This window comes from Gallinula chloropus (assembly GCF_964237585.1).
Source record: "Gallinula chloropus genome assembly, chromosome: 11".
Classification (NCBI taxonomy): domain Eukaryota; kingdom Metazoa; phylum Chordata; class Aves; order Gruiformes; family Rallidae; genus Gallinula; species Gallinula chloropus.
Window position 1 is genome coordinate 11350811 of NC_140096.1, and position 11363 is coordinate 11362173.

Below are 11363 nucleotides of genomic sequence, written 5' to 3' on the forward strand. Positions count from 1 at the left end.
TCTTTACTGATATAGAAGAAACCATCATCTACCACAGTTGCAGGAGCTTCAACGTGTTGTGGCAAGTTTCTTAGTATATGGTATATGAGTGTGTTGAATGCCAGCTCTGATTGGAGTCTTAAGGCAATAGTTATATAAATAACTCTAATAATAATTGAATAGATATAGTTATCTAAGTTGTTATAATAGTTATATAATTAACTATATAAATATTAAAATATTTATGTCAGACAGTATATGAGTTTAAGCTTTCTGTAATACATGGCGGTTTGTTCCAAATTAATGGTCTAAGTAGGCATCAAACTCTCATAACCAAACCTGTATTTCTGTAATTTAAATTGTAACATGTGGTTCAAAAGGTTAAGCAGGTAGTTCTCAATTCCAGTAATCACTGTGTATTTTCATTTGTTGTCAGCATGCAGTTACTTCAGACAGACTGTAGCTGATCTGTTCTCTGAATTGGAAAGGAGATGACGTTTTGTGTGATCTCATGGAGAATTCCTGTAAATGAAGTTGTGGTGCATTTTGAGAATGTCATTCATTGACTTGGAGTACTTGTATGTTGAATAGATTAGAACTTAATTTACTTGAAGTGATGATGAAAGCATCAACGTGGCTTGGAACACAAAATTCTTTGTGGTAGAACTGTTGTCATCAGTGATCTCTAGCTTTTTCTTTGCCATTGTAATTTGAGAAAATCTTTGTATAAATCAGAAGAGATTTCTAAAAGGTATACTGTTCTACAAGTGCCCTGTTCAATCCCATATCTGATCAGTCACAGACAGCTGTAAGATCCTGACTTTGCCAGAGTCAACTTCTTATTTCAGCCCCTTTTTCCATCTCCCTGTCCCAGGTGGCAAAGCTGGCAGCTGTTTCTTCTGGTCTTCCATTTGCATGTATTACTGTACACGCAGCAACAGAAAAGGAATCCAGAGCTAAGCTGGTGAAGCCAAATCAGGTGAGAATCTTAGTGTTAATCAGTCTTTAAAATAATATGAGAAGACTCTACAGAATACTATCTCCTTCAATTGAATTATATTACCCAATAAATAATATCCCTAGCTAATATGTGCTAATAAAAACTACCTCCTAAATCACTGACGACTATAGCACAAATAAAACATTAAGTATTACAATAGTAAATTAGTAATGTTTTTATTACCTGATTCCTGACTAAATTCAGGAAAGGTAGAAGTGTAATACTGATAGATTTTCTTCTGTTTTACATTTTCTAGTAATACAAGCATGCATCTTCCAACTATTCTTGTTCATTCCATTTCTGAATAAAATGTCTGGATAATACCCAGTAATTATACTTCTTAGAACCTGTAAAATACTTTTGCTTTCTGAAGAATTAACCTGTAGTTACTCTTGTGTAAAGTAAGTTTGTAAATGTGAAAGCATAATTTGATACAGAGGTTTTGCTTGCTGTGATTGGTAAGGCTCAGGATTTGCAGTCTTAACAAACACTCTTTGATGTAAATACTGATCAGTGTACAAAACTCTGTCCCTTCAGTATATTTATGCTTTTCTTTCCAGCTTCCAATTTACTGTCCACCACCCCTGAAATCAAAATACATTGAGGAGCAGCCTGGTCACTTGCAGAAACAATTTTCTTCAGTAAGACAGACAACTGGTCGCTACATCGGATGGTGTAAGGTGAGAGTTTGCTACAGTTCCTGGCAGCACTAGGCTAAAACCTTGAAAAAACATCATACTTCATCCTGGAGGGGTTTTTTGCAGTTCTTTTTATTAGGATACAGCTATAGTTTAAGATGCAAAAATGAACCCTTCTCTTGTTTTTCTCTACCGTGCTTTTAACCTGCACGGTCTCCTCATTTTCCAAGCCAAAAGGCAGTGAGTTAGATAAGTTTCCTTCAGTCAGTGCTAAACTGCATCTAGGCCAACCCACAGCATCAGGTTCAGAACTATCTCTTGGTTGACTTCCAAAGCAGGAGTTGTGTAGGTAAACTCTTGCCAGCAGAACTTGACAGCATTTAGGAGTCTAAAATTCTGGGAACAGTCCATGGAGAACAAGCGAGCTGCTTCCAAAGGGTGGGTTAAAAGACCTGCTTTAGGTATTTTAGGAAAGACAAACCAAGTGTATTCAGTGTAACTGTTAAAGCAGGCTAATACTGACTAGTCATCAAAAACACCTCACAGTTCTTTTAGTCGAATATTCAGGGCATGGAAAAAAATGCAATGCCTGTCACCATTCGAAGTGCTAGGAAATGACCACTTTAAACTGTCTGTTGCTAGTAGGAAATTTTATGCTTGTGTTTTTGTCCTAGAAAGTAGACCCTATTATTTGAAAAAGTCAAATAAATCAAAATGGCTTCCTTAATTTTCTGTAGATTTTCTTTCCATTGATCTGTGAAAACTTTCAGTGACTTTGTAACTGAAATAATTTAGTTGTATACCTGGATCAGACTTTTCCATGCTCTTTATAAACGAGTGGTTCCAAGACTGACTAGCAGTGACCTCTGGTGGTACGAATTCCGTGTCACTGCAGGCAGATGATGTTGGTGAAACAAGATTAGAATATTTTCATTAATCTTGTCAAGAATGGGTATTTACTCAATTTGTTTACCAGTCTGGGGGCAATGATAGTAATAATAGGCTTGTAGAAGGGGTTTATTTCTGTAAAAAGAAAAACTTGTAATTAAATAAATTGACCAATTTGAAGGGAATAATGCAAGCTAATTGAGCACACAGACCACATCATTGTTACTTATCCAGTAAAATTGAGCACCATTTTTATAAACTATAAAACAAAGTCTTACTGGGTACTTCAAAGTTTTACTGGGTAATTCTTTCTAAAGAATAGGAGTTTGTATTTTATAACAAAGTTTTCTTACACATTTGGCATCCAGATGCTTTGCTACCCTACAGTTTTGAACTTGAGATGACAGTGTTTAAAGTGAACTTACTATATTAAAGAGATTTTTAGAAATTAAATAGATGTCAAACTTTTAAAAGTAGAAATATGGTAGCAGAAAAGGGAATTGATTGCAGCACAGCCTCTATAGAAGTTCACTGATCTGCTTTGATTTTTTTTAAAGTTACATAGTACTTCCTTGTCTCGTTTTGTTGAGCCATAAATATAGACTAAGAAGTTTTGTACTGAAAACATATACTTTTGCAGAGATTTTACTTTTGTTTTGCTGTTGTTTAGGATGCTTTTGTCTTTGTTAAAAATGGAATCATGGATTCAATTCAATTTGGGAAAGGTAGGCAAGTTACATGTTTCTGAAGTAAGCATTTTCTGTTGTTTCTCCTTGCAATTTAGATGGTTGAAACAGCAAATTCTAGTTACAGGGGGAGGAGAGGGAAGGGTGGAAGGGGAATGCACTGGATAGAACACTGCCCACAGCTGTGTGTGTGAGGAAACTGGGACTGCTGTTAATCCACTGTGTGTTTCATTTTTGTTCTCAAATGAAAGAAAATATCAATATAACAGTATTTCTCATTCTTTTGGTTTTAGCCTGTTCCTAAAAATCACAGTATCGTTGAAGTTGGAAACTCTGTAGATCCATAGATCTATCTCTCTGCAGAGGCACCTCTATCACAGAATAATTAAGGTTGGAAAAGGCCTCCAAGATCATCCAGTCCAACCGTCCCCTTGCCACCTATATTACTTACTAAACCATGTCCCTAAGTACTTCATTCAATCTTTCCTTGGATGCCCCAAGGGACAGTGACTCCACCACCTCCCTGAGCAACCCATTCCAATGACTGACCACTCTTGGAGAAGAAATTTTCCTAATTTCTAACCTTAACCTCCCCTGGCACAACTTGCAGCCATTCCCTCTTGTCCTATCACTACTTATGTGTGAGAAAAGGCTGATCCCCAGCTCACCTCAACCTCCTGTCAGGTAGTTGGAGAGAGCAATAAGGTTTCCTCTGAGACTTCTTCTCTCCAGGCTAAACAGTCCCAGTTCCCTCAGCTACTCCTCATAAGACTTGTGTTCCAGACCCTTGATCATCTATCTAGTCACCTGCTTAACACAGGGCCAAAGCAGGTTGCTCAGGTCTCTGCCCAGTCAGGTCTTGAATATCTGCAGGGATAGAAGTTCTGTAACCTGGCTTCTTAATTCTACCAAAAGTTAAAAGCAGGATTTGCATTCAAGTTCAGTATCAGAAACCATATATAGAAGTTATTCTCCTTAAAAATAGTATCATGGGAGATCCTAGAACCTGTGGTGTCTCATTTAATCATGTGAACTCCCAGTAAAATCAGAACTTAAAACTATGCTTTATGCTTGCCTTTGCCTTTGTTAGGGTCTAACTCTTTACAAAACACAAAAAAGTACCTAAAGAGAAAAATTGTTAGCCTTGCTGCTGTGGACCATGATTCTCATTCTCAGAGTGTGCACCTGGCAATCAAGACACCTTCATTCATGAACAAAAAATCCTGTCTTGGACTTTCAGTTCTGGGTATTCATAATTCTACCTCCATCTTTTTGTTCAGTGGGAAATAAAATGAAAGGATTGATATTGAAGTGCTGTGCTGCTATTGATTTTTTTTCTTTTTTGATTCTAAGATGCTTACATTTACCTGAAGAATCCACCACCAGAATTTCTTCCCAAAGTTGGTGTAATTACAATATCCGGCCTAGCTGGCATAGTGCTGGCAAGAAAAGGTAGGGGCTTTGATTATTTTCGTTGTTGGTGTGTTGAATGTGTAGCATGTAGTAATTCTAGTGGTCAAAAACTTTGCTGAAACATAGGCAAAAACCGATGTTTTTTTATTTTTTTTAAAAAATAAAGAATTCCAACCTGATAAACTGAAAGGACATAATTAAATACTTATACTTAGTTAAATACTTAGGCTAAGACCTAACAGAACAGGATTATATAGTCCTTTTTAATGGTAGAATCAACAGAAATTCAGAGTAGAACATTGTTTTCGGTTTGTTCGTTACTGATTTTCAGAATCCTTGTGTCTGAGTGGAAAGTGGAGACAAATTAACAGTAAGGTTACTGACTATATTGAAAACTAAGGGAATCTAGAGGGAAGAAGTGAAAGTTGGCATTTAGCTAACAGGTACAAGAGAATATGCATCAGAAGGTGTGGTTTTGGTAGCTTTCTGTCTTCCAACCATTATGGGGATAAGTTGCATGTAAACAATGGTTTTGGTTTAAACAATCACATTTGATTTAACTACTTAGTTTTACATTTCATTAGCATCTAATTATTTTAAATATTTGCCTTTATACAGGATCTAGATTTAAGAAAATTACTTATCCACTGGGACTTACTGCTTTAGGATTTTCTGTTTGTTACCCAGCTCAGTCAGTGGTATTGGCGAAGGTAAGTTTGCTTGTATTTTAATATTGAATTAACAGTGAATTTAGTCATAGAATTCCCACTTTGCTTGAATTAAGAATCATGGGACTAGGAGTCAGAATTCACGTGCATCTTTATTAAAACATATAATGCATCACAGGTGCTAATTGCATAACTATAAAAAACCTCATAAACTGAATTTAGAAGTGTAGCCTCTCAAATTTTTATTCCTCATTTCTCAAGTAAGTGCAAGATTATTTTATCTTGCTGAAATAAAAGTAAATAAGAAATAAAGCCTTGCCAAACTTCGATAGAGATGCAATTTTAGATACTGTACAATTGCATCTCTTGTTAGAATCCCTTGTTTTCCAGTAACTGTCATCTTGCAGTTTTCTGTCTGATTAGAATGTCTTCTCTGCTCTTTATGCAGGGAAGTAGAACTATACTTAATATCTTGTGTCCAGGAATTGTTTGCACACAGTACTTTTCCACATAAAAAGTGAACTGAAAAGCAGGATATAAAGTTTTTATATCTCTTTTGACTCCTCTGTAGTTTTCCTATGTTTCCCTATTTAGAAAAGCACATACTGCTTCCTGAGAATTCTTCATAGCTTGTATTTATAGTTTCAAAACTGCACTTCTTGATTATATCAATGAGACAGGAAAATTAGGTTTAGTTAGTTGGGTTGGGTTGTAGGACTTTTAAGTCAAGCCTTTAGTTTAATGATCAGATTTAAGTTTCGATGGAAAGATTTTTGGAACATTATCCTAAAATCTGGTAGTCTATAGTAGTTTTTTTCAAGCTTCCCATCATGATAAAACAGTTGATCTGGTTATGAATTGTAGTGGAGAGTTTAATACCTTTAATACTTGCAGAGTATCTAGGAAGGTATCACAAAGATCTATACTGTGGTTAAAATCTTTGGGCGATCTTGTATGCAAATCAATGAGGATCAGGCTTTATCAAGAGAAAGAAGGATTTCTTGATTTACTGTGCGAGACTTAAATGTCAGGGTTGGAAGATGGACAAATGAATAAGAATGCTACTCTGTACATTATGACCTGTCTCAGGAAGCTAAATCCTCATTGCCTATCTACCTGTGCAGTGTATCACTTTTTGCACAGTTCTGTGTAGTTGCAGCAGTGAAGTGTTCTGTTCCTATGGAGTGTTTGTTAAGGTGCTCTATAGTTAGTGCAATATTATAAAATTACTCTTCAAAAATAGAGTGAAGAATTTAGCTATGCTTAAAGCAGAGCACTGCTCACTGGTGTGAGCTGAGTAATTTTCGGGGGGCTTTTTCTTTTTGTGTCACTGTCTTTGATCATTCCCAGCAAGTTTGGATCCTTCAAAGCTGCTGCTCCATCCTGTTGTGCTAACAGGGCCAAAACACTGTTTGCTGATCAGGTTTTGATTTCAGCTTGAGTAGGTGGATGTAGCATGAGAATGCTACCTGTAGATTTCCAATAATTTAAATATTCGTTTAGGTTTTGCTTCATGTAAGAGAAACAGGCACTTGAAAAGTAGATTATTAAAATGTCTTGGTATGGGGTCTAGCATGACCTCTGGCAAATAAGATGCATTTCATTGCAATGGTCTCTGTATCTTAGTGTTTTTAAAGCCGTTGTTAGATTCCATTTTTCTAAAAAACAGGTAACAGGAAAGAAGTTACTCTCTGCAAGCCATCAAACCTATGAAGCTGTGCGGTCACTATGGGCAAAAAAGGAAGATGTCACCAAGGTAGACTTTCTGAAGTAATGACTGTAACTCATAAATTCAGAGGGAGAAAAAAATACTGTTTACTGTTACTAATTGTGTTGTGAGGCATAAACCCCCCTCTGATCTCTTTGTAACTTCAGTATTTAATCAATGTCATACTTGTTATACCTTTCAGACCTATAGATATTGAGGTCCTGTTTGTAGTCCCACCAATCATGCGAGATGCACAAGAGGAGAATGAGTTTCTCTTATAGCTCGTTTTTGATGTTGACCAAAATAATCCAGTGTGATTCAAGCTTTGGTCCTAAGGAGACCTCTGAATTTAAGATAAAGACACACAGAATTACAGTAGGTATGACTAGCTTATTCTTAAGCATACCAGAGAAGGAAATATCACAGTCCTTCCAGGTAGTCTGTTTTAATTACCCTGTGATATAAATTGTCCATGTCTGATTTTTTTTTTCTTGTCCTGTCTTCATTGCAGCCACAGTGAATAAATGGTCAGTAACCTCTTTATATTGACCTATTGCAAATAGCAATTATATCATGGGTTTGCACATTATCTTGTCCCTAGTAATAGAGCTGGCTTTCTAACTAGTACATAATTCTTGTTCTCCCCTGAGCTTTCTCCAGTTTTGCTCCTTTTTCTGTCTTTAGGGGGGTTTGTTTGTGGTTTGTGTTCCTTGTTTTTGTGGTTTTGTGTTTTGTTAAAGTGAGGTGGTCAAAATAGGACATAGCAAACCATCTGATGACTTGCCAGCACTAAGTAGGGGGGGAGTAGTGACCTCCTGTAAATTACATAGTGATTTTGGGTTAGTACAACCCAGGATGAAACGTGTTCTTTGTGCAACCTGAAAGGGTGGAAATTTAGAAATCCCTGACAAAAGTAGTACTTCCCTGAGTAAAATTTTGGCTTTATGCAGTGTCTTTATTTCTTTTAAAAGAAAATTAAAGCTTCTCAGTTCATCTTAACATTTAGAAGTATTTTCCTCTAGATATATGGTCATCGTGTCTGTGCGGTCCTCACCTTTTATTTCCACTCAGAAGTGCAAATGGAGTTCTGAATTTTGAAAATGAGATTGAGATAACTGTAATTAAAATGATAGCAAAATGAGGATTGATGTGGTAAAGGCTTTTTCTACTAAGTTCATTTTTTTTTTCTAAGTGAAGCCTGTTCCCAAAGCAGTATATTATTTTCCATTATTAAGGTGTTACCATGATATATTTATCCATCTTTTGTTAGCTAAGTGTTGTGTGTAAAAACTAGATGCAGTTTCAGTCTTGTGTACGATTATAGGTTCCTCATCTGTAAGTGAACATTGACTTCCTTGTGGAGTACTTTGAGGGTCTCAGGTGAAAGCAGAGTTCAGACTTAAATATGTACTAGTGATAAACTAGATTTCCTCCCATGTGAATTTGAAGTTATTGTATCTGAACTGAGAGGTTCTTTTCATGCTTTTTATTTTTTCCAGCTGTGTGCCTGGCATGCAGCTGACTTTAACGTTACTAGTTGAATATCATTGTATGAAGTCTCATTTGAAAATAATTTCATAAAAGATAAGCTTGCAGACTTGAAATCTTTGGTTTGCAGTAATGTTTAAAGCGTACACCCATGTGCATTTTTTTATTATTGGTTCACAGCTGCAGCAAGAGTCAAAATCAGTTCCCCAAGAAGATAAAGAAAAGAGAGAAATTTCTGGCACAAAACCTGGGTCTGCTATTGAGTCAAGATCACTTAACAGAACAGAACCATCTCCAGTAGAATCTTGGAGTAATAAAGATCCAGTGCCTTCATCAGGTGAATTGAACATTTCAAATGTAATCTCAGGGCAATTTGCAAATCCAAGTACTTGACTTAATTTTGTAGTTACTCGTGCTTTAAAATGGAGCAGACTGTCATAGCATATTATTACTGAGAATATACTGTACCCACTCTCATTTAATATGTGCTTCAGAGCATCAGGGAGGTGATCATTTTCTCACTGTGGACCCTGTCACAGTATCAGGATGATTATCTAGGGACATCAACAAAGATACTGATGGATATGATACTCAACTGCATCATGTAACAGTATATATAACATAGAAACATTTGGATAAGCCAGTTGCCAAAAGAAATAGTGGAATTACCTATTAAAGGATAAATAAATTTGGTTTAAAGTGCCATTACCTTTTGTAGGGGTGATTTCTGAATTTCATTTTAAACTTGCTTACTACTTCTTATTGTGTTCTTTACCAGAACGCGTTTTTTTCTAGAAAGCAAGCAGAATGTATTTGGATGGGGGGGTTAATTTCCTTTATTTTTACTATAAAACTTATATTCATATCTTCCTTAGCTGCATTTTTTCTGGCTTAGTTTGTGGAACCCTTTCGTCTGCTTTTACATTTGCTTCAGGCTAGATTGTCTTTAATGGTTTTATGTGTAGAGATATCATCTGTCTTTGCTTTCATGGGTGGAATTAGTTCATGTTCCTAATAGAGACAAAAACGTCCATGCCCTGAACTGATCTGTGTTGTCAGAGATGTTCATTTTCACTAGTCCAAAAGGGGGAAAATTTTCATAGAATCACAGAATCACAGAATTATCAAGGTTGGAAAAGACCTAAAAGATCATCCAGTCCAACCATTCACCTATTACTACTAGCTCCCACTAAACCATGTCCCTCAATACAACGTCCAGTCTTTCCTTGAACACCCCCAGGGTCGGTGACTCCACCACCTCCCTGGGCAGTGCATTCCAGTGCCTGACTACCCTTTCAGAGAAGTAGTGCTTCCTAATGTTCAGCCTGAACCTCCCCTGCCGCAGCTTGATACCATTCCCTCTAGTTCTGTCGCTGTAGCACCTTTTGGAGAGCAAACTGATTTACCTGGAAAAGCAGACATAGAGTAGGAAGCACAGCCCTGGAAAACCTGACTTTAGATTCTCTGGAATTACAGTATCATTAAATAAGTCTGTCTGTGCATCCTCCTTCAGGATGAGCATGGTGACTTAATGTTTTAGTAAACTTAGTTCAGTGGTGTTGGAAGTAATGAGGTGACACTAAGTAAGTGTGTTTGTCTTAATTTGGAATTCTTACCATCTGGTAGCAGCTTCAGGGAGCTGAATCACTCGTGGTGGGAGACAGTGTGCTCCTCAGAAGCAGTTGGGGAAGAGAAACGGAAGGTTTTTTCCCATACCAAACTGTGTAAGGCAAAGCATCGCTATTTCTCCTCTCACTCTGCTGTGTTCAGGAAGTAGTATTAAAGTCTAAGGAGTAGGAGGAAGACCTGCTCTCCATTCACTGCTCATTACGACATGCCTTCATTTAACCAAAACATATGTATGTTGATCTCTTCTAAGTGTTTGCCAATACAGTAATTCTCAAAATGTGTCAATAAGCTTTTTCTACAGCTCAAATACATTTATTTATTTTAATTAAATGTCTTTCTCTCTACCAGGAACAGTGAAGACACCAAAATTTAAGCCTGATCCAAAACTTATGGACCATGGTCAGTCCAGCCCAGAAGATGTGGATATGTACAGTACTAGAAGCTAAGACAAATCTGCTTAGAAATCTTTGCAAAGTATTACAGATAATGGGAAGGGAAGGAATAATCCTTACAGTATGTACTCTGAGGTATAATTTAATCAGGTATTTTCTTATATCCCAATTTGTATTATTGACTCACATGATTCTGTGTAACAAATATTTTGTTTCTCACTACTTGCAAGCAGTGAGAATTCACTCACTGTCAGTGTCATGAGCAACACGCTGAAAATGAGATTTGTCAGTGTCTTCTCACAATGAGCTTGTTAATAAATGTCACTTCACAAAGGATATTTGAAAATGTAAACATGTCTCTAGACTTTGGCTCAAGTATTCATTAATTTATAAGATGAATGTGATGGATGGGGTTTGCAGAGGCTTTGGTTTTTTTTCTTTCAACTCTGGAACAAAGTGCAACTTCTTATTGATCTGAGCACCCCTTAAAAGTCGGTTGTTACACAAATAGCATTATCTTTAATATTTGTCTAAAGTCACTTTTTTCATTGCAAAGTCTTCTGTTGTTTTTCACAAAGATGATTGGAATTAACTTTTTCTCCTGCATGCTTGTTGTGTATTTAAATGTTGCTTAAGTTAGGAAGAAACACACAGCTAAACTCTATAACATCCTCTGTAGACTATGCATTAGCTTTCACCCACTTGTAATAACTGTGGAGAACTGTATGCAAACTCCTTAATCCATGAAACTGGTACTGTTTGAATTTATTTAGAAAGTATTTATTAGCAGTATTTAGGAAGTTGGAAACCACCTGTGGTTTTGAGGTTTAAAGTGCTGATAAATACAAAAAAATGCAGAAGTATTAGGCAGCCA

The 11363-nt window shown here is 36.5% G+C and overlaps 1 protein-coding gene across 1 annotated transcript; it reads left to right on the forward strand.

The window, feature by feature from the left end:
• Positions 1-261: 261 nt before the first annotated feature.
• Positions 262-10825, forward strand: APOOL (apolipoprotein O like; the record flags this gene model as incomplete). Its single annotated transcript, XM_084268980.1, has 9 exons — positions 262-267; positions 854-958; positions 1540-1659; positions 3176-3230; positions 4545-4643; positions 5223-5314; positions 6942-7028; positions 8649-8805; positions 10446-10825. 9 exons carry the CDS (start codon positions 262-264, stop codon positions 10541-10543), a joined length of 819 nt encoding a protein of 272 aa, XP_084125106.1. The 3' UTR covers positions 10544-10825.
• Between the last annotated feature and the right edge of the window lie 538 nt (positions 10826-11363).